Raw genomic sequence first — 23,362 nt, forward strand, 5'->3', positions numbered from 1 at the left:
TCAAGACCTAGGTTTCTTGCACAGACATCAAGGCACGTATTCCCTCCACGGACCAAGTTCAACAAGTCGGTTGATTCCTTCTCAAAGCCATTCCAGACACACCTGGTGCGGCCCACGTCTAAGAGAAGTCTGAGTGACTCGAAACATAGTGGTCCAAAGCAGATGAGTACGCCTGGGACTCTGGGCATCTGCAACTGTGCTCCTCAGATCCTGCAGCAGCAGGAAAAAGAGCATCCCCACGAGTCCTATGGGACCATCAAATGGGGAATAACATTCGGCTGCACATGGCCCAGAATCATATAGCCCCATAACGTTACTGCATGATTGCCGCATGCGATAGCAGTATTACCATTTTGCGGTATTTACAGAGGAAATACTGCAACACGCTTACGCCTTTTGTCTTTTTAGTGTTCCACAAATATTAGCAAAGGCTGCATGCGGCCTCATAGAATTATTGGCACCTCATCCCAGATCAGTGATAGTTTTGCATATTCTGTCACCCTAGTTCTCCCTGGTGCACCATTCTCATTCGGATACTCTGACTGCCCCGTTGGTGCCTTTTTTGTTAAATACAGACATGTTACCTTCAGATCTGATTCTCAAGCATATACCTGGCTGTTTTTGCTGTACCTGTTCTGTGTAAAGGATTTGATGCACGTTCTGTTCCCTGTTTCCGAGGAAAACCTGCTCTGTCTGCTGTCTCTGCTTTAGCCATGCTGCCACTACCTCTTCTGAGTGTGTGGAGAAAGCCTGTAGTGCTGCTGCCCCTGCTGTGTATGCTGTATCGGCTCCATGCAAAGCTTTGATTGATGCTGCCTGTACTGCACCTATTGTATGTTTGTGCAAAGCTTGTACTTTTTTGTGTGCTGTACCTGCTCATTATCCATTGGACTTTGTACTGTGAGTGTCTCTGTTGCCGTTTGTGTGTGACTGAAACGTCGGGTGTTGTTGCCTGCATGTTGTTAATTGGAAAGGAGAAACTTGACCCTCGTGGCACCTGTTCACTGTGCTTGTATGAGATTTCTCTCCCACAGTACGGCTCAGCAGCATGCATTAGCACACAACTTCCATGCAGGATTTTCTTGTATGGCCCGACATGGCGTGTAATATTAGTAACTTTAGGCCTTGGAAATGTTGTCTAAGGGCCATACGTGAGCCATACAAGGGCATCTCTCCAATACACAAATGTAAAGGAGAGCTCAGACTCCAGGGCCATCTATGGCTTGACCCTTATGCCATGGCTTCTAACAAGAGACAGTAATGTACAACTGTAACACTGTCTAGCACTCTAATGAGAGGTTCTGGCATTGCCCTGCGGAAAGTATAGCAAAGCTGCTGGGAAGTGTGGGATCTACCGTTGTAAATGTATAGAAGCCCTTCTGAAAGGTTCTGTTATTGTGCAACACAAGGTTAGCGGTGGTGGCAAACAATGCTGCACTGTTGCTTACAGACCGGCTGATAAGTGCTGGTAGCTCCTCACGCTTTGCATCAGTACGCAGTATGGTTGCTCAGGAGGTAGCTTGAGCGTTGAAACGCAGTGGCCAATCAGTCTTGCTCGCCCTGCTGAGACTACCAACATGTGCGAGCTTACCAGTCTCACATAATCTTGGAACAGCATCATTGCAAGGGATCTCCAAGGGCCAAATAACTGCTATTGTCACTCTGTAGTGCTCAACCTGTTGGTTGTTATCGCCTATGTGAATTCAATCAATATACTTGTATGAGAAAAAAGAATACTTTATTGAACATTTCAAATGTATTTCCTTAGTAAAAATAAATTCTGGATTCCATCACTTACATGTATGTATATAGGATATGAACATGTTAGGGTTTTTACCTAATCTTTAAGTGTTTTTTTTACTAAAGGGTATCCATCATGGAAACGTCTGTTTTAATGGCACGTTGCACATGAATGATGTTTGCTAACTAAATCAATGATTGATGTTAACTAATTAAATCAATTTTCATTTGTAATAAAGCATTCTGTTTTCGCATAAAAGAATATTGTGTGAATTCACATAGGCGACAACCAACGGGTTGAGCACAGTAGAGTGCATCTAGTAGTTACTTGAGATTTGAGATGTTGAGGAACTTCTCGCAGTATCGTTTCCTCTAATATCCCTTTACAGTAATTGTTTGATTATATTTCCAAGTACTTAATTCCTAGTACTGAAATAGTGGTAACAGAATTACTTCAATTTTTACCGATCCATCAAATCGCAAGTTTGTATGGAAATATGAGGAAATACCTAGAGCACAGGGCTGCAGGTATTTCCTTGAGAATAATGGAGGAATTCTCGCCGGTAGAACTACCTCCAAGCCTCAGTTGAGTTCTGTGGAATAACACTAATTCTGAGGATTTCCCTCAATTTACAATAGTGGAAATGATGGTCTAATTTGGCATAATTAGCATGCATGGCTAGTTCCTCCAATCCAATATGATGCCCTAATCTTTTCACTTTGAAAACCTATTGACTTCACTTACATCAACAGGTTTAGAATATATGTGTGTGCAGGCGCTTTAATATAACGAGATCTATTGTTCTGAAGTAAAGGTTAACTCTCTTATGGCAAAACATAGTTGTGCATATATGAGCGAGATGCCTTGTGTTGTAATTGTAACACATTAAAATACTGTAATTCTTCTTTTTCTAAAGCGTTTACCACAAATCTTCATAGAGATGGGCTCGGAGGATATGGAACCTATTTCTGTCACACGACTTATACTTCACCCTTTCATTCAAGATGTGATTGAGAACGATCAGCAGTATAAGCTTCCTGTAAGTATTCGATGTGGTGTCGCTACCCTGAAGACTGGGTATGCCAAAGAAGTGTCAGACATATCTGTTTTCCTTTTTCTAATGTCCTTTTAATTGGGGTACTCTATCTATAACAGATTAACCATTGAAACAACACAAAGCAAGTCAAGGTGAGAGTGTACAACAAACCTTGTACCAATAGTAAAATATTTTTATGAGAATCGTGCAAAGTAATTTTAAGAGGGTGTTAATGTTTTAGAGATCAAAAGAAGCAGACAGTCAAGCCTATGGGGTAGACGAATTTTCAAAGTGTGCCAAGGAACAGTTCTTCGAGTGCATAAGCATACTAATAACACACTTTTAGCCACAGAGATCCAGATATTTGCACCATAACTTAACCATTTCACTGTTTCTTCTGGCATGTTTGGTGACTCTTCCCATAGAGGTGAGGGTGGTCATGCCCTCTACCTTACGTTTGTACTTGGCTGTGGATTAATTTCATGAGCCTTTTGAGTGGATGACTTGCTGCCAGACTACAAAACCCCCTGTTGATCTTAATCCTTGTGCATGCATCATTATGGATCTGTGTGCAGCGGTTTCAATGCTGGGAAGGCAATTTTTGTTTCACTCATTTGATGTTTGTCGATTGGACCACTCCACTGAAGCAATACTCCCATTTCTTTGTGCTTGCTATGCTTTCGGTTTCTCACGCGGGGCAACTTTCTGTAAGTGGACATGAAGCAGCTTTGTGGGAGCAGTGTTTCTCCAGCATGGGGTCTGGCATGGATTCACATGCTCATGAATATTCCCCCGTCAAGCTAATCCTCGGCAAAGAAAAAATCAGTATCAGTTACGTTTCTGATGTCTTTCTTAGTAGTAACCAATCACTGATCTCTGGGTCATACTGCCCCCAGCCAATGACTGCCCTCTCCCTAAGCCCCGCCTCTGGCAGCCATCCTCAGATTTTTACCGCACGCTCAAGTGTTTGGAGTTCTCGTGTTTAGCTCTCGAGTTTTTTTACTGCGTTTTCATGTTTTTTCAGGAGAATTTCTCATTTTTTCGGTTTAATCGAGCCTCAAGCTCCACCGTTTCTACTTCCGATAACGGGGACCCGTTTTGGAATTCTTCTACGCCCCTCAAGGGTGAAGTTTTCGTCGAGTTTACACTTCTTGGAGGATTCCGGAAGATCTGCGGCCTACCTCAACGGACATGGCCCAGGTCAAAGGGAGCTCGACGCCCGGATCGAAGCTGTTCAGGAACTCCCTGGATGCAGATTATATAACGTTTTCAAGGAGGACGAGCATTCGCGATGTCTCTACTGCCTCCATGGGGACAAGACGCACGTGGAGAAGGACGGTGCGTTCTGCAATTCGGAACGGACCAAACAAGATCGGCGTTCCCGCCTCACCACCTGGCTGGAGAAGGGCACAGCAAGTGAGAAGGCGAAGAAGAAGTCTGAGCGGGCTTCTAAGTCCTTTGAGGGCACCCCGGCGACAGGGGCCCAACAGAAGGCCAAGCACCGCAAGTCCGCGGGCTCCGGGAGCGCCGAAAGGTCAGGCTCTTCGGTTGCCTAGCAGGGCGCTACTTCCCCAGCACGTTCAACCACGGGCCCAAGTGGATCGATTCTTCCAACGATGGGGCAAACCCCAGATCGACCTGTTCGCGACGGCGACGAACTCCAAGTGCCAGAGGTTCGCCAGCAGGTTCCAACAGCCGAGGAGCATGGGCGATGCTTTCTCGTTCCCTTGGGACGGCCTGTTTCTATATGCGTTCCCTCCATTGCCGTTGCTGCTCCGCCTCATCAGCCAGCTCAAGAAGTCCAGGTGCAGGATGATCCTCGTCACACCGGCATGGCCGAGGCAGGTCTGGTTCCCGGACCTTCTGGACTTGTCAACGTCCCCGCCAGTCAGGCTGCCGGCGGACGTGGATCTTCTCTCCAGAGAAGGAGGCGCCATTCTACACCAAGACCCACAGTCGCTGAACTTGCAGGCCTGGCTCCTGCAGCACTAGAGTTTGGAGGATACGATATCCCGGCTGATTGCAGAGAGGTTCTTGCAAAGGCCTGGGCGTCCTCAACTCTCAAGTGTTACAGTCATAAATGGAAGAGGTTCTCTGTCTGGTGCCGTGCACAGAAGATTAACCCTCTACGGATTACGGCCCCTCAAGTGCTACCGTACCTACTGTCGCTGGCCAAAGCTGGACTGGCTCACGCCTCCATAAAAATACATCTGGCTGCCATCTCCCGATCTACCAGGACTACGGGACGGGCGTCCTTGTGGTCTCATCGCCTGGTAAAGGAATTTATGAAGGGACTATTCCGATCATTCCCGCTGGTGAAGGCCCCTGTCCCGGTGTGGGAGCTTAATGTGGTGCTGACCAGGTTCATGGGAGCCCCATTCGAGCCTATGCATTCAGCGCCTTTGAAGTTCCTGTCATGGAAGACAGCGTTCCTCGTGGCCATCACCTCTGCACGACGAGTGGGAGAGATTCAGGCCCTATCTTGCAATCCTCCATACTTGACTTTTCATGACACAAGGGTAGTGCTGAGGACGCACCCCTCCTTCATGCCCAAGGTACCGTCGGACTTCCACCTCAACGAGCCCTTGGTTTTACCAGTTTTCTTCCCGTCGCCTTCGACGCCGGGCGAGAGTACTTTGCACTCGATGGATGTAGCTAGAGCGCTGAAGTTCTACGTGGACCGCATGAAGAGTTTTCGGAAGACGTCACAACTATTTGTGAACTTTGGGTCTGTGAATCAAGGGAAGGCTCTCTCGAAGACTTCCATTTCCAGATGGCTCTCCGGCTGCATCATGCATTGTCACCGGTTGGCAGACCGACCGCTACCCAGCCGTCCGAGAGCCCATTCGACCAGAGCGATCGCTGCTACCATGGCATTCCTGTCTGGTGCGCCCCTGCTGGACATCTGCAGGGCTGCTACGTGGAGGTCGACGCGCACCTTCACAAGATTCTACTGCGTCGATCGGGACTCCAGGGAGGAGTCCAGGGTCGGCCAAGCAGTGCTGCGCAACCTGTTCGCTTAAGGTGAGCCTGGTGAGGAGGTAAGAGATGCTTAATGTTGAGTTGTATTGCTTAATGTTGAGCCTGTTGCCACCTCCCGTGGTTGTGCGTGTGTATACTGCTATGTATTCTTTTATTCATGAGCATGTGAATCCATGCCAGACCCCATGTTGGAGAAGGAACAAGTTACTTACCTGTAACTGTTGTTCTCCAGCATGGGTCTGGCATGGATTCACATGCGAACCCTCCCACCTACCCCTCTGCGGCTCTTCACTTGGTCATACTGCCACTTGGCGTGCTACCAAATCTGAGAATGGCTGCCAGAGGCGGGGCTTAGGGAGAGGGCAGTCATTGGCTGGGGGCAGTATGACCCAGAGATCAGTGATTGGTTACTACTGAGAAAGACAGATCAGAAACAAAACTGATACTGATTTTTTCTTTACCGAGGATTCCCAGCCTGACGACGGGGAATATTCATGAGCATGTGAATCCATGCCAGACCCATGCTGGAGAACAACAGTTACAGGTAAGTAACTTGTTCCATTGTAGGGATTAAGATTATCTACATTTGAACCAATCCTCAGAACCCACATTGTCCAGCTCATGGGGGCCCATTGCAGCTGTGCCATGGGCAAGTCACTTTATTGTTCTAAAGCAGTCTTTCCATTTTTAAAGCCAGTCCTTCTGTGCGGTAAAGTGCCCATAAGAGAGACTCAGCTGTGCTCGTTTTATGAATGCTATATCTTTCTGTTGTGACAGGGTCAGGGCCATAACCCTGTCAAGGTGGGATATAGACCCTCATCAACCTGGGGCAGGAGGCCTACCAGGGTATTGATTGCGCCAGTCCTGCCCTAGAGGATGGAGTTGTGGGGGCCCCTGTCCCTGCCCCTTGATATGTCACTGTTACAAATGAAGAATAGCATTGTCAATCACCCAATGCATATCTTACACCCTGCTGGCCAGTGTTCTCTCTTTTCCTTTTCAATCACCAGAAATCCCTACAGTGAACGATTAATGACTCAAACTGGTGATAAAGGGGCTTCACGGCAGCAGACCAAAGACGCAAAAATTATGAATTTCGGTGTCAAGCAACCATGACGGAGCAATCACAGAGCGTTGGGGAAAGAGACGGGGCTTAACAAGCATTTTGTAACCTTAAACCCCTGTGACCTGGCCCCTGGTGAAAAGTCGGGTAGAGATTGGCTCAGGTGAGCATTCCAACCAATGACAAGGTGAGGCGAACCACAGATAAACCATATAAAAGGGAGAGTATGGAAGAATTGAGTATGGGTTGTTTGGGTGAGGTCAGTTGGCGGGATGTGGACCAAGACTTGGCGGAGGAAGGACTTTGGAACTGAGTGTGGGGGCAGCAACAGTTTGCAAACGTGGCTGTCTTGGCTGTGGGAGAAAGTGGTACTGGTGTGTGAGAGTAGATATATGGTGACTAAGAGGTATAAGTGAGGGGTAGTGGGAGTCAGAGGTTAATTGGGTGAGCAGTGAGGATGAGTGGGTGAAAGTGGTGCAAGAAGCAGGAGGGGAGGCAAATAGAGGAGGGAGGACAGGTGAGTAAAAAAGAAAGAGAGGCAGAGGGAAAGATTAAAAGAAAGAACTTAGGGGAGAATTGTGCGATTGTCAGAGGGACACAAGGAAGAAATATAGAGAGAGACCGAATGGGAGGGAGAGGGAGAAAAGATAGAGGGAGAAAAGAGGTAGAAGCAAGTGAAGTAAAGGAAAGACCTTCGGGGACAGGAACACAAGGGTTTGAAACGAGGTGAGTACTTGAAACTATGCAGTTAAGACTTCACCACATCCCATTGTAGGAATCAAACAAACCTGGTAGATATATGAATAGGTTCCACCTAAATAAATCCCGGCCACAATTCAAGTTAGTATTTCAGACAGTAGGTGTTACCGATCTCTAGTTGCCAAGTAAGGGGGCAGGGAAGACTAGGTTATGGTGAAGCTAAGGCAGGGACTGCTTTTAGTGGGTCCTACTGCCATCGCATACCATCAAGTTTCAACATCCATTTGAGTTCTGGAAAATAAAAATCCTTGAACCATCTTCTGGAGTATTGGTATTCTTAAGGCCATTTGTGACACTGTATGGATAACAGCAGTCACCTCGTAATTAGTGGTCCTCACATGAATAGGTAGGATATGCCCCGTAGCTGAAGGGGCGTTTATGCCTTATGACTAATTGCCAAAATGTCCCAGGTGTCAGGTGGGCTATTGGCTTCCCCTTACATTTCCTTGAGATCAATTAGGTGACGGTATGCTTGTTATTCTCCTCCTCTGCTCTATAGGCTGCAGATGACTTTGGGAAGTAGGGTTTGGAAAGTCTGAGCAGTTTTGAGGCTGGCATATTAGGGGCTGTATCTCATAAATATGTGCACCTTGTTGATACTCCTTTCTATGTGGGTTCTACCCCCAAAATTTGAAAGTGGTAAGTTTCTTTGTAGCAATTAGATTTTATTTCTTTTTAATGGACTCATCCTTTCCTACCCCTCTATACATGTGTCTAATGTACCACAAGGATGAAACATACCACTTTCAGATTTTTTAGCGATCGAACCACTGAATACGCCCAACCCTTGATCATGCTCAAGAATGTCTTGATGTCTCAGGTCACCAGTTGTATTTTGTGGAATTATAGGACTACTCTAGTTACTGTGTTCAGTGTTTATCAAGTAACTTGCGCTAGATTTAAACCAAGAGGTTTGATTAGATGTAAGTCTTCATGTGACTTTTCACATTTATTGCCTTAACATCTATGTTCTCCTTTTTCCCAACTGCAAAAATATAGTGTCACTGTAAACTTTGAAAGAAGCATTACAGCAGGTCTCTTCTTACACCTGATTTCTCATTTCTTCTCCCCAACTACCGCCACCAACCACATTTCTCATGGTGGTGTGGAAGGTTGCCCAGAGCAATGCTAGTGGTTCCGATTAATTAAAAACCCTCCACCCACCACTTTATTTGGTTATGGCCTGTGAAGTTAACCTCTTGGTGCCAGTGTTTCGGTTGGTACCACATTTCAAATTTCCTTAACCAGCCATTTAGGGAGTTCAACGTCCGGCTTATCCACAGTAATGTCCCCAACGAGAGTTTAAAGTCTGCGGTATTGGAGGCATTATTTACTACAGACAAACGGTTATCATGGTTTTGGTACCTTCATGCTGGACGTTGCCTAAATTGAGCGGGCTGCCACTAAATCTCCCAGAAGGTATTGCTGGGTACCTTTTCCATTCCTGCCTATGTGAGAGCTGTCTCATTTCCTCATAATTGCAAGCACATTTCTATGAACAAGAAAATGTCTAGTCTGTCCCATTCATCTCATATTGACCACAAAAAAAGTAGAAGGGAAAGGACAAATTAAAACGCAAGTGTCTGAATTCCAAGACACCATTTTCCCATGCACTACAGTACTGTTCTGTGATTTACCTTGCCACATCAGCAAGAGAAGCGAGAACAGAGCATTTGGCCTTGTGGCAGATCCAACAGAGCACACAGCAAGGTTTTATGCTTCAAACAGATTTTGAAATTCTTGTCAGGATGGGAAGTGAAATGGATTCCTCTAGGTTATGTGTTTTTCTTTAACTCTAAAAGGGATGTTCATGTGTCAGAACATTCTAATGGATCCTTCCACAGATGCTTCATCTATAGATAAATACTTGCTGGCGCCGATTACATTGGAAGCTTTTTCGCCCAGGAGAGGGTGTTGTCTACCTCTGTATTAGCCTCGTCCGTTAATCCATTCCTCGACTCCGGAAGTGCAGACAACAGCAAGAATAGGGCACAAAATACCCTGTGACCTCAGATCCTTTTTTCGAATGCACAGCACACTATTTTAGTAAAATTTCTCTCTCTCACAAAGATTTATTTCAGTTACATATCAGGTCAGCTTCAGAAGCTTTAGGGTTCAGGTGCTGCAGGGACTGCACTTTGAATATGCTAATCACTGATCCTCAACAATATGTGTATGATGTTTGGGGACGAAACACCATGTCTCAGAGTGTGATACCTATCAAGCAATAAACCCTAAGACAGTCAGAGAATGGGCGGCTAAGCTATTGGTGGGTCATCCACCTGAATAGAGAGAGACACTCTCCAGAAGCCAATCTTCAGACGAGTGGAGGGTGTTAGAACTTTCCACGCCTTAAAAAGGCTGATGGAAAGGGAAGGTTGATGGAAAATGCACAATAAACACCATAAGAAATCCCACTCCAGGACCAGGTCATCTCATTCTTTATCCTAGCCTGCCCATATAGAGAAAAGGAAGCATCAATCTCGACAAGACGATTACGGGTTTGCATACTCAACAAGATAGGTAACGTGTTTATTGGCTACATCCGCTGATAACAGGGAAAATGTTCATGTTAAACTGCTGGAAAGCATCAATGTTGATGGTTCCGACCTCAACATCGACAGTGACAAAGTGTCCCACTTCCCATGCACATGAAGAGTGGCATCCATAGGTCCCAGGGCTCGGATCCGGTCCCAAAAAAAAAACTGTGATGAAGGCCTTGACACCGAAGGCAAAAATTCTGCTGATAGAATCTTCCGTGCGAACTGTGTCGGGACAGTGCAAAACCGATTTTCTACCGCTACCATCAGATTCAACCCAGTATGTTCTGGGCTCTAGGAGCAAATATTTTCAAACCATGCAAACTATTTACGATGAAGAGGGTGGCCAATGTCCCGAACCCGTGGGACCAACGCAGGACCATGGTGACGCGAACGGGCATCCTCACAATCCAACTTGATCCTCAAAGAGCAGTCAGTGGGAGATCCAGTCATCAGAATGAACATTATCCCAGTTATTTATTAAAAAGGTGGCAGTATGGGCTAAACTATATTGCATTATAGGTCCACTATCTAACTGAAAAGGCAGAGCCTCACCAGATATTTAGGACTACAACTCCCTTAATCCCTCACCATTGACTTGGGAGGCTATGGCTGATGGGGGCTGTAGTCCAAAACATCTTGCAAGCCAAAGGTTTCAGACTCCTGTAATAGGGATGCTTGTGTACCAGTGGATCTCTGTTCTGATTAATTTTACAGCACACCTCTTGATTTTCAAAACAGTCTCATGGCTATAGCACCCAGATCCCTATTTGTAATCCATCCATGATATAGTGACTCTCTCACTTCATTCTCTCAAAAACCCAGTCTCAGGGATATTGCACGCTTCCTTAGGGATATAATGCAGCACTCTCTGATTTAGGTGTATAGTGTCCAGGGTTAGAATGCACGTTTAGCATCCCAGCCAGACAAAAAGGTTCAGGTTCAGCAAAACCTATTAGCACATACCATCATGGGAACAAACGGAGGTTTACGCAGCAGAAGGCACAAGTATTCTTTTAGTTTTATTTGACCTATATTAGATATTCACATATAGCAACACAGACAGAGCAGCAGATGTATAAATGTTGTGGTTACATAGATTATAGATAGGGGCGTATTATAGGTCCTGTGTGGAATTGTCGTACTCCTAGTCATGGTCTGTACTTAGGTGTGCGCGCCAAGCTGAAACAGGTAGAAGATGGAGTCAGGTACTGGGGTAGAAGCAAGGTCAGTGTGTTAATATGGCAGAAGCGTCACCATATTGGATATATCAGCAGCGTGGTGGTGACAGGTTTGAATTAGTGGAGCAAGAGTGTCATTGAATGGCAGCATCCATATAATCTTACTTGTCAGCCCAAAAAGGAAATTTTGAAATGTGGGAGAATAAACAAATTTGAAAGATACAAACATTCAAGTGTTGAATGCAATGTTAAAGCGAAAGAACATTAACAAAAATTGGAACCAGCATTAGATTCAAGGCAAGAGACATCACCAAAAGGTTCCAAAAGCTGTCAATGAAAAAAGAAGGTTCTTCCGAACCATGTCAAGAAGCACCGTCAATGTAGAATGAATTGGATGTCCATGAAAAGATTGAATGGTGAAATGGCTGCATCCTTTTTTTTATATTGCGGGGGAGACCCCCTGGACCCCTTGCACTCCACCTACCTTAACTGTTACCCTTACCCCACCTCACACCTATATTTTAGAAATATTTCCAAAATTATCAATAATAATCGGTTGAAAGATGCTGTCATTTCTCCATTCGATTTTCTAATTTCGATCATTTCTAAGGATACCGAATGAAATTGGGGCAAAAATCTTTTGTGTCCTGATGAAGGCCACAAAGAAAAATTACAGGGCCACTCCATGAAGATAGTAGACCCCGCAGTAACAGGCCAAAACACCCCAGTGTCGTCATTTTGTTTTTCCAAACATAGTGCATAATTAAATTAATGTGGTCTGAGACAAAAAACACACAGTCTACCATTGTTTGTCTGACTTTTTGTGTGTGCCAGCCAGATATGGCCAATACGGACGATTCAAGTGACTGTGTTTACTTATATGGCACTATAGTCAAGAGTTTGGCTGTGTCCTGTGTAGTGAAATTTTGCCAAAAGATAAAATGAGTTTATTAAGAACGTAATATTTGCGCACTGTACTAAACCCATCACAAAGCTTCTGTTTAAATAATTGAGTTCTACAATGTTTTTAGGTGAGATGAATCTAAGTGGAACATATATCATTGTGTTATGATTTTGTTTTGGAATAACATTTATTTTTGTATATTAGAGTTTGGGTCGCTCATGAACAAATCATTTGTTTGGATAGAAAGCATTGTGATTTGTATGGTGACAGAGGAATAGCAAGCCAAACAGAGTACAATAGTTTCTCCATTAGGAGCTGTGTTCTGTTGTCTATTATATCAGATAGAGAATAGAATCCAGGCCCTGATGTGTGGAGCTGTGGCTCTGTTTAGCTCAGCACCAAGAACAAATCCCTTTTCCTGGTCCCCAGGAGAGATGCTAAGTCCAAGGCACCCACAGTGCACAGATAAACGCTAATTGTATCCAGCTGCAAGGTCTGAACATAGTGGGAATGGAATGTGAGGATAGGGAGAAGATGAAAGGGCTACACCTTTCGAAGGACAAATTCATGAGTATAGGGCATAAGGTCTTGTGATGCCAATGGGTAAGGTGAAGAATTAGAGCACTACTGCTCTCACCCAAGAGTGGTCATCCCACATGAATTACATGTAGGCACACAGCCCGAAATTCAGTCTCAAGAGTGGTGCACCAGTCACATCTTTACTGGGCACCGGCGGTTGAAGGAGATAAGGGGGAGTCGTTTCTGAACCGTTCCATGAGTTGGGGGAGGAGGAGCAGATGTGATGCCAATAGATTTAGTACAAGGTCGTGGAAGCAGCTTGTGTGTCCCGCAGCGTCTGTTATAATAAGGCCTATTGTCTTATCAAAGCAGAGTTGGCTTCGCCAGTTTACTTGGCAATCGTGTTGGTGGCTGGATTGGTGGGGTACACATCATGTGGCAGTCTTGATATATTAATCTGTCAATACGTTTAAAAAACCAATCCGTACCTGGATTCAATAGTGACGATGTAGTAGACCACGTGTTTAGGGGAGTGGGTTTAGACAAGATGTGGCCAATTGGTCCAGGGACTGTAGGGGGACATTAGCATAGTCTATAGGTGGTAGCCAATGAGGGTGTTGGGATTATGTTGTAGTTATTGTTATACATAGTATTGTTAATCTGCAGTTTCCTGCTACATAACCTGTAACTTCTTAGGGTGTGACGAGCTCTGTGTCAGTTCGGTTCTACAGGACCATTTGAGACATTTTTGCATGTATTAAATCTTGTTTTCCCTTGCAAAGATGTGCAGTGCTTATTTGGCTTCTTGGATTATTTTTACCGTCTGTGTTTTGGGTTGCCTTCCTCTTTACACCAGCTCAATGTGTTAGGGATATAGTGCCCACCTCACTGTAGTAACAATATATAGCCAGCTTATTTTGGTAGATATATAGGGCTTAATCACAAGTTTGGCGGTATCTGGGCATAATTACTGTAGAGTGGTATTAGCGTTAACATCAGGCGAAGTCACGCAGAAACCACCATGTCACGAGCCGGCGGACACATGCACACATCCCTGGCATTAATGCTACTACTGCTCGACCCAAATAACGCTCAGAAGCGTTCTAATACCCAAAATCCCAACCTAAATAGAGCCAACGCAACCAGCAACCAATATCGCTCTGTAGTAGTGTGTGGTAGAAGAGCGCAGTAATAGTACGCAGGATAAGCATCGCCTCCGGAACGAGAAACACTGCGGCTGCCATTTTGAAAACTACAATCCATTAAAACACTGAGCCATCCAGAGTAAATGAACACAAGAAATATCACAAGGGGCAAGTCAGCCCAGGATCGGCTCAGCAAGCCATAATTTACAGAGTTTGAGCTCAGCGTCCTTGTAGAGGAGGTGTTAGGGCACTATGAGGAGCTGTACAAGGCACACCATTAAAAAAAAAAAGGTCAAAGCGCTGCAACCACATCTGGGGCATCATCAGTAAGAAGGTGTCTGCAGTTGACCGTGTCCCCAGGGTTGGGGAAGACTGCAGGTAGTGCTTTAACGACCTACATTCCAGGTCCGGGGCATCGTAGCCCAAAACCGAACAGACTGCATGGCAACCAGAGGCAGATCACCACCACCCGAGCCCATGCCGTGGGAGGAGCGCTGAAGCAGCATCATAGAATGGCAGCGGTAGAGGGTGTCTGAGGAGCGGAGGCAAGTGCTGCTACCCAGGAGGCCGAAGGTGAGTCAACCCCCCCACAAATACCAAATGTAATGTGAACATCCCATCACACCATCCCCCAGTGTCAATTTACATGAGCCAGGCATTGTGACTGGGTGGAGTGTGTGTGAGCCACCACAGGCACCCACAGCAGCACCCATGTGCAAGTGCCCCTAGGCCACCCCTGTGAGCCTGAGCTGTGAGGAGGGCAGCCAAGGGACACATCCAAGTACCATGCAACGCACAGCCATGGCATGGTCACAGCAGGCAACATTGTCAGCTGGTTGTGTAAACCAGATGCTTGCCAGACAATAAATGCCTAAAACAATAACTAATCCCTGCCATGCCACTACTGGGAAGCCACATTCCCAAGTGTGTCCCCCCTCCCGCACCATGCCCCATATATACCAACTCACTGCAAAATGCAAGCAGGCCAGGTTCGTGCAGGAGTCCAACCACCCTGTGCAACCCTCCCCTGTAAGTACTGCTATGCACAGGGCCGGTCTTTGCGTCAGGCAGCCCAGGCGGCTGCCTGACGTCAGTCAGCCTCTGGGGGGCGCTGCCCCAGCAGTCCACAGTGTTAGAATACATGTGTAACACGTTAGTTTCCTAACATTACAAAAATTAATTTGCCTGTTCATTTTTATAATGTTAGCAAACAAACGTGTTACACGTGTATTCTACCACTGGCACTGCTGCAGGCTGCAGCCTCGGCCCTCAGACAGGACAGTGCTAGAATACACGTGTAACACGTTCATTTCCTAACATTATAAAAGTGAATGTGCCTGTTCATTTTTATAATGTTAGGAAACGAACGTGTTACACGTGTATTCTACCCCTGGCACTGATGCAGGCTGTGACCTCGGCAGTTTCTAGTCCATTTGGTGCCCAGGGCGAAACATTAGGAATGCGCCCCCCCCCGCACCCCATCCCATGCGCCACTCCCGCTGCACCCCGCGCACCACTCCCACTGCACCCTGCGCGCCATTCTCAAACAGTCAGTCACACAAGGAATGAATTGCCATTTGCAACGGTGGCCACTTTTTCACTGGTGACCAAGACAATTTTATGCCCCGGTCCCACTTAGGCTGCAGATAATGAGGACTGGGCACACCAACCAAGAGACCATGAATATGGCAAATGATGCAGTATATACAACCAACAAAGAACACAAGATGCTGAAGGGGGTTTGGAGGCAACCTAAGCCAAAAGGGCAATGGCAAGGAGACACCTGAACCCAATAAACAATCACTAACATTCTTTGATTGGGAATCAAGGGTTATGCTTTGATACAGTAAAGTTTTGACTGTTGTAAGGATACATGGACCAGGATTATTTATTTATTCATGCAATGTTTGTCGGGTACCTGCATATTTATTTGTGCAGTGTGTCGGATACGGGTATCCGACACACATTGCATAAATCAATAAATTATCCGTCACCATGTACCCGACAAACATTGCATAAATATAAACCGGTTCGTAGCTTAAAGAATATTTACTCAGCAACACTGGTCAAAACTATTGTCCGCATAGTGAAGTAACTCATCACCAGTGCCATGGAAGTGGTTTAAAGTGTAATTGATATATAGTTTGGAAAAGAAGGGGCTTGCAGGGACGCACCATGGGCCCAAACGGGTCTCTGTTTGTACCGTGTCGGGGCCCACGGTGTGTCCCTGCAAGGCACGCACACTCCCCACAGCCCACTGCACCTCCCCTCCCATCCCAATGCCAGCACGAAACCATTTAATGACTAATGGGCCACCATTAGCAGTTTCCTGCTGGCATTGTGATGGAAGGGGCTGGTTTTAGTTGCAGGGGGACCTAAAGTGTTTTTATTGGTGTGCTTATGCCCCCACCCCAAGTGGCGCAAAGTGGTCAGAGGGAGCCTCTGACTTCTGCAATGTCACGTAGTACTTTTGTACTTTTGTACTACGTGACATTACAGTCGAAGGGGCAGCGCCAGCACCTGACTTGCGGAACTTTCCCCACGTCAATGTGCCGCCCTACAAACTAGGGAATTCCATCCCCTCCAGAGGCTCCACGGACCGGGGCAATTGCGTCCCCCGGGGCTATTGCGCTTCGGGCAGTTGCCTGCATCGTCCGGGCCAAGAAACAGGCCTGGCCTCGGCCCTCAGGCAGGGCAGGGCAATTGGCAAATAAATTAGCAACATTTGTTGCTTTATTACCTTCCCCCGGCCCTGGGTGGCGCCGGCACTGCTGGCGCCAGCCAGGCCCATGGACGCACGTGCGGTGTGCCCTCCTCCAGGCTATGGGCGCGCATTGACACTGAAGAGTGGATTGATTGGGGCTGGCTGGTGTTGTCTGCCCCGGCCATTACAGAAAAGAGGAGCGAGTGGGTCACTAAATCCTGAAGTTGTTCCCATCACAAGCACACACTGCCAAGCAGCAGCAGAACCAGCAAATACAAACAGTTGCTGCATCCTGCCCTCGCTGATTGGCCTTGTTTCAGGAAACACGGCCGTAACTACAGCCTGCCGAGGCAAGCACACTTCTTTCCTCCTGCTCCCGTCCTCGCAGGTGAGGCCTATTGCTGCATAGGCGTTTTATTTATTTTAAAATGGTATTGCGGAGGTGACTGGGCCATCCAAGAACAGCCTCTGGAGGCCACAAAGCTAGACACTTTTGTCAAGGCTCAAGTAGTCATGAAAAAGGAAGCGAGCACTGGTGGTGGTCTCTCCTCAGGAGATCAAAAGGCCGGTTTGCGGAAGACCTGGGCATAGTGTCACCGTCAGCAGATCTTAGACAGTTGCACGTTCCAGCGGGGTTGGATTGGTCGGTCCGTTGCCCGGGCCAAAATCACTTCGAGGGTGAGGCCCTGGGGGCCGGTACCAAGTTTGGGCTGCTTTGGGGGTTACTACGCCCTCCAAGTTCCCGCTCCCGAGCATATTGTTCGTCGTTCCCTCTTTCCTGGGCATGCACTGCTGACTTTATTTTAGTGCAAGAGTTTCATACATTTCACTGTTCGCTCAGACTTGTCTTATACTCTTCTTTGTCGTTGTGCTTCTTTTGTTTGGAATAGCAATCATGCTAGTCTAACGAGATAAACAAACACCTACACGAACGCGCCTTGTGAATGATGGTGTGAAGGATGGATGCAGGCGCTGGACCAAAAGCTGAGCGAAGTCTGCACAGCAGCTGGCTTGGGAAAGCGACTTAGCAACTACAGTAGAAACCGTCTCCGTGGACGGCTGGCCCGTCTTCCGTATAATGCAAATACCCAGACTTGTAGGATGCATACTTCACTTTCTTTGTTCCATTGGAGGCGACATGCTGTAGCATCAATTCATGGGCTTTAAAATACCCTGAACGGTGCAGCTTCCCATCTCCTTTAACACAAACGCTGGGAAATGGCCATGACTAGCTAACGCCACATTAATCAAAGCCAGGTCTCTAAAGAATGGTTCAAGTGTTGGGGAATCACCTGCTCATACTTTGTCGTGTGACCAACCATTGCGCAAAAGATGTTTCAGAGCGTGGGGCTCTTGATGCCACCCATTTCTGCATTTGATACACCAGCAGCTAAACACACCCTGTGGATGCAGTTCCTTCTGCATAGTCCATTTCTCTCCCAAGCTCGGGACAATGTTCTTTACCATAATGGAGAATGTGAAAAAGCACAGGGCTGCAAGGCTGGGGGGTGAGGGTGGAGGGCAAAGCGCATTACGCTTGGAGTACACTGGAGATGCTTCCCCTGATACCCGCAGTACTCCAAGTCCCTTGAAATGAAATTCGTCTTTACACTGCACAATGTGCAAGGGCCGCTGTTATTCAAGCAGCATGCGACTAGTAATTTGCAAAAAGTAAACTTAACGAGTCCCAAGAAAAGGTCATCTTCCACCCTTTAAGAATTTGATTGTTTTTGTTTTTATGTTGGGATGGTAGACATCGTTTTTCTTTGCGATTTTACAATTTCATGGTGTTGTCGGGAGCTAAAATGAGTGATCACGAAGGAAACATTTAAGAATTTTGAGAGTTCACAAGCTTGAGCGAAACAAACCCCAATACTCGAACTTCCATTTCTCTGCTCCGGTAATGCACTGCAGTGTGTTTCAATGTAAAGTCCACATTGTAATTTTAGAACGCCACCTCTCCAATATTAACATTGGGAGTTATGTTGAATTGTACATGCATGTTAACTCTCTGCATATGTTTAAAGTAGACTTTACCACTCACATGGAGTAGTGATATTGTTTACATGTGTCCCTCCTAAATATATTTAACTTCCCGTGAAATATTTGATGCAATACATATTGCATAAATGCATGTATTTTAATGCTAAGATAGACAGGCTTGTACAGCTATCGGTGGGTATGTTGCTGGTGCTTGTTCTTGGAGGTTTGAGTAACACTGTTCAAGACCAGTTCATCACCTTTTTAGAGTGGCTAAATGTTTGAGGTCATACGAATGACATCAGTGTAGATCTGAAATTGTCGATTCTCTGACCTGAGTCACAGCAGCAAACAGGTCATTGTTACTAATAATGAAGAGCAAAAGCAGACCAGCATAACCAGGCCTGTTCTGGTTTGACCCTCTTATTGCTGTTTTGAGGTTCATGAAATTCAGCAGATGCCAGCATTGACAATTTTGTTAACTCATAGTCCCCACTCCCGCTGCTCAGCCCATGACACATGCATGAGATCACAGGTCGGGGGCGCCAACGATGCTTCCCGCCTGGGGTGCAATCTGTTGTAAGACCGGCCCTGGCTATGCATGCCAAAACATGTGAGTGAATGTGACCTAATTCCATCCCCTATGTCCCTTACAGGCACGAAGGCATCACCTGAAGCATCCAGGGAGGATGAGGTAGCGGGCCATCCCATCGAGCGCCCACCCACGCCTCCACCAGCACCCTGCTAAGGGGCCAACAAGGCACACCAAGGCAGAAGACCCACCACACCACTCCACACTGCAGCAGTGCCACGCCACTCCAAAGGCCCAACCCTCCAGGGCCATGCCACACCAACAGCCCAACCCTCCAGGGCCATGTCAAAGCCTATGGCACAACCATCCAGGAGGAGGGGGCAAGCAGCAATGACAAGCAGGCTGCTACGGCCGCCACACCTGAAGACCTGCATGTTCTAGAAATGAGCACACCACCGGAGAGCCATGACCGTGTGGACGCACACAGCCCAAGGCCATAGTGCCGGGCACGCAGCCGTCGCACCTACACCCCGGTGGTTGGTGAGGACACACCCTTGTATGTCTCATCATCAGGCAGCCCCCGTAAGCGGTACAGCCCCCCCAGGCGGTACAGCCCCCCCCTCCAGGCAGGTCAGGCCCCCAGGCAATGCAGCCCCACCCCAACACCTCCTACTGGTCCCTTGGCTGCTGTGATGGCGCGACTGGATGTGATAGAGGCACATCAACGGAGAATCGAGGGCCTTGCCAGAGGACACAATAGGCACGTGAAAGCCATCAGCCGTGCCATCAGGGGTGCAACGAAGACCATGGCAATGTACAATGCCCCCAGAGGATGGTGGGGTACCTCACGGGGTACGGGCAGGGGGTAAGGCAGCTATGCGAGGGGGACTCTGCATTTGCAGAACAAATGAGGGAAACAAATAACCTCCTCCGGCAGCAAATCCAAATGCCTCCATCCCATCTACCTCCACCACCTCCACCGAGGAGTCCGACCAGGGAACCGTCGGAGGTCACAGCGCAGGCTGCTACAGCGCTCTTCCGAATCCAGTGGACATGGGAAGCGGCCACATACCCAGTGAATGGACTGTGCACTGTCGGACTGATGGGCCATCACGTGGACACATTGGTGGATGGGGGGAGGTGGGACTGGGTGCTGGGGAGTTGGTGGTGGGTGGGGGAAGAAGGGACTGTGTGCTGGTGAGTTGGTGGTGGGTTTAATTTCACATGTCAAGGTGATGTTACCAACATTATCCAGGGCATACATGAGGGCAACTCCAGTGCGAACTAGGCACCTGAATTGTGCCTTCAAAGTCCAAAAGTAGGTTTGATGCAGATGCGTGTCTGGCTGTGGGCATGGTTGTATGCGTGGCCATGTGGTGTTCTTGGGCCACGCACAGGGGTCATCAGCCGCGTGAGCTGTGGGTTTCCTGAGTCACATGCATGTCATGGGATGACAGCATCAGGCATTTGTACCATGCATGGGTCTGCAGAATCCAAATATGTAGCCATTATGCACTGTGGACATTCCTGTGAGCAACAGGGCCATGCAATGTGTATGTGTGATGGGTGTACGCCCTTCCTATATCGTAAAATGCATTATTTGTCCAGTACATGCACCCTGTGTTGTTGAGATGACTTTCCTGTGGTGGCTGACTGCACATGTGATGGCTGCTTCTGCATGGGTGGACACAGTAGTACAGTTAAGGGGGCGCATGGGCCACTTTCACTCATTATGAAGAGGTATGAACTCACATTTTTGACTTGTAATATGGTGTTGTAATATTCCCTTCAATAATTGTTCAAGGGACACCGGCAGCCCTGTGCCCCGGGTTCCACCGCAATTGCTCCTTGGATATGGTTGGGCCAGTGGTGCATGGAGTCCCACAGGATAGGACTGGTAGTATATAAAAGAAGGTGTAAAACATGACGCACAATATATCCACAGGAATTGCACCTACACGTAAATCCGTATATTCCTTTAAAACATGTCTTTATTTAATTCATTATAACACTCTTAAAATGATCATATTACATAAAATTCATCATCCAACACACAAGATATAGAACATATAAAAAGACTCAACTTTACAACACATAACAATCCCAAAAAATCGGGTTAAATCTGCTGATTTTTACATTGACTCCGTGTGGGACTCCACACTGAAGAAATTTCTTTTCAATATCAGTTTTATTAGTATTTCCTCAATAACCCAACTTGTACAAGTTTCTGTCCTAAGAGCACGTATTACTGTGGGACATTCATCAGGGGTACAGATGGTATGTGTTTGTATCTGAAGGTGGATTGTATCTCTTTCCTGGCACTTTCTTGTCGCTCTGGATATAGCTAAAAAATTGACACCTTCTGAATTGTGGTGATAACTTCCACAAGCCTCACCAAATCGTAGATTTTGGTGACACACGACTTCCAAATGATTACAGGAGGTCGCTCACAAACTGCCTCTCAACTTAACACTTCCATGTAAATCAGGACTCCAGGTGAGGATGTGCCTCCAACTCGATAGATGGTAGGGTGGGACGGCAAAGTTAAATCTCCCTTGAAAAACCGAGTGTGGCCTCTGGATAGATCCCAGGTAAGAGTACGCGTGGGCGTATTCTTACCTGGGATCTATCCAGAGGCCACACTCGGTTTTTCAAGGGAGATTTAACTTTGCCGTCCCACCCTACCATCTATCGAGTTGTAGGCACATCCTCACCTGGAGTCCTGATTTACATGGAAGTGTTAAGTTGAGAGGCAGTTTGTGAGCGACCTCCTGTAATCATTTGGAAGTCGTGTGTCACCAAAATCTACGATTTGGTGAGGCTTGTGGAAGTTATCACCACAATTCAGAAGGTGTCAATTTTTTAGCTATATCCAGAGCGACAAGAAAGTGCCAGGAAAGAGATACAATCCACCTTCAGATACAAACACATACCATCTGTACCCCTGATGAATGTCCCACAGTAATACGTGCTCTTAGGACAGAAACTTGTACAAGTTGGGTTATTGAGGAAATACTAATAAAACTGATATTGAAAAGAAATTTCTTCAGTGTGGAGTCCCACACGGAGTCAATGTAAAAATCAGCAGATTTAACCCGATTTTTTGGGATTGTTATGTGTTGTAAAGTTGAGTCTTTTTATATGTTCTATATCTTGTGTGTTGGATGATGAATTTTATGTAATATGATCATTTTAAGAGTGTTATAATGAATTAAATAAAGACATGTTTTAAAGGAATATACGGATTTACGTGTAGGTGCAATTCCTGTGGATATATTGTGCGTCATGTTTTACACCTTCTTTTATATACTACCAGTCTTATCCATGTGGTAAGGAGTGTGTTTTGTGATCCATTAATGCATGGTTTTTGCCGTTTGAGAAAAATATGTCCCACAGGATAGGGCCACCAGGGGAAGGAGGCATTTGTCTTTGATGTGCCTGTATCACCAGATGAGGATGTATGTTCATTACACCAACAATTTAGTTTCACAGTTGATAAATGTTTTAATGCACTAATGGGATACTCTCTCTGTGATGTTGATGTACATGTTTACTCTTTGGTATTCATTTCACACACTCATTTCGGGAATAGGGAGTGGGATCCTCTCACTTTGGATTCCTACCTGGGTCCATGGGTGGACTCGCTGTTGGGTGATGGGGTGTGGATCTGCACTGCGGCACATTCAAGGGGCATTCTGGTCATTGTGGTCTGATGTGTTGTGTTTGCAACAGTGTGTGTCCAACACCCTGTGTGGGTCCAGGTATGGTGGCCGTGTGATTGTGCCCTTGGATGCCCCCCCATAAATGGTGCAGGTGTTGCAGAGGTGCTGACGGTGCCTCATATTGGCATGCAATGCTTCCCATGGCTATAACCCCCACCCATGTTTACTTGTGTTCATACATGCATTTATTGCAGGGTTTGTACTCTCCCACTATCCAGGTCTGTGGTCCCCTGTGCCTCTCTCTGTAGTCGGGCAGTGTGCTGTTGCGTAGCACCATGGCGTCATGGGTGGATCCAGGGTAGCAGGCACAGAAGTTGATGATGGTTAGGTCAGGCCCACACGTCATCTGCACATTCAAAGAGTGATGGTGCTTGCAGTTCCGAAAGATTGCCTCATTGGGACTGGGGCGCAACCAATGCGACATGGGTGCAGTCGATGGCTGCAATGACGTTGGGCACTTGTACAATGGCACAGAAGCATGCCTTGAGGTCATTCACATGGGCCTGGGTGGTGGGCAGTGCCATGTGCAGGTTGACATGGTACAGCAGGGCATC

At 46.7% G+C, this 23,362-nt stretch overlaps 1 protein-coding gene across 3 annotated transcripts in view; it reads left to right on the forward strand.

Annotated features, from left to right (window-relative positions):
* Positions 1–23,362, forward strand: part of SPEF2 (sperm flagellar 2) — a 1,748,369-nt gene that overhangs the window by 1,690,276 nt on the left and 34,731 nt on the right. For all 3 annotated transcript variants that reach the window (XM_069627121.1, XM_069627123.1, XM_069627122.1), the window contains one exon: positions 2,658–2,780. In XM_069627121.1, coding sequence (XP_069483222.1) covers positions 2,658–2,780 — 123 coding nt within the window. The remainder of the gene's footprint in view (positions 1–2,657; positions 2,781–23,362) is intronic.

This window comes from Ambystoma mexicanum, chromosome 6p (genome assembly GCF_040938575.1).
Source record: "Ambystoma mexicanum isolate Mex_15411 chromosome 6p, UKY_AmexF1_1, whole genome shotgun sequence".
Taxonomy (NCBI): Eukaryota; Metazoa; Chordata; class Amphibia; order Caudata; family Ambystomatidae; genus Ambystoma; species Ambystoma mexicanum.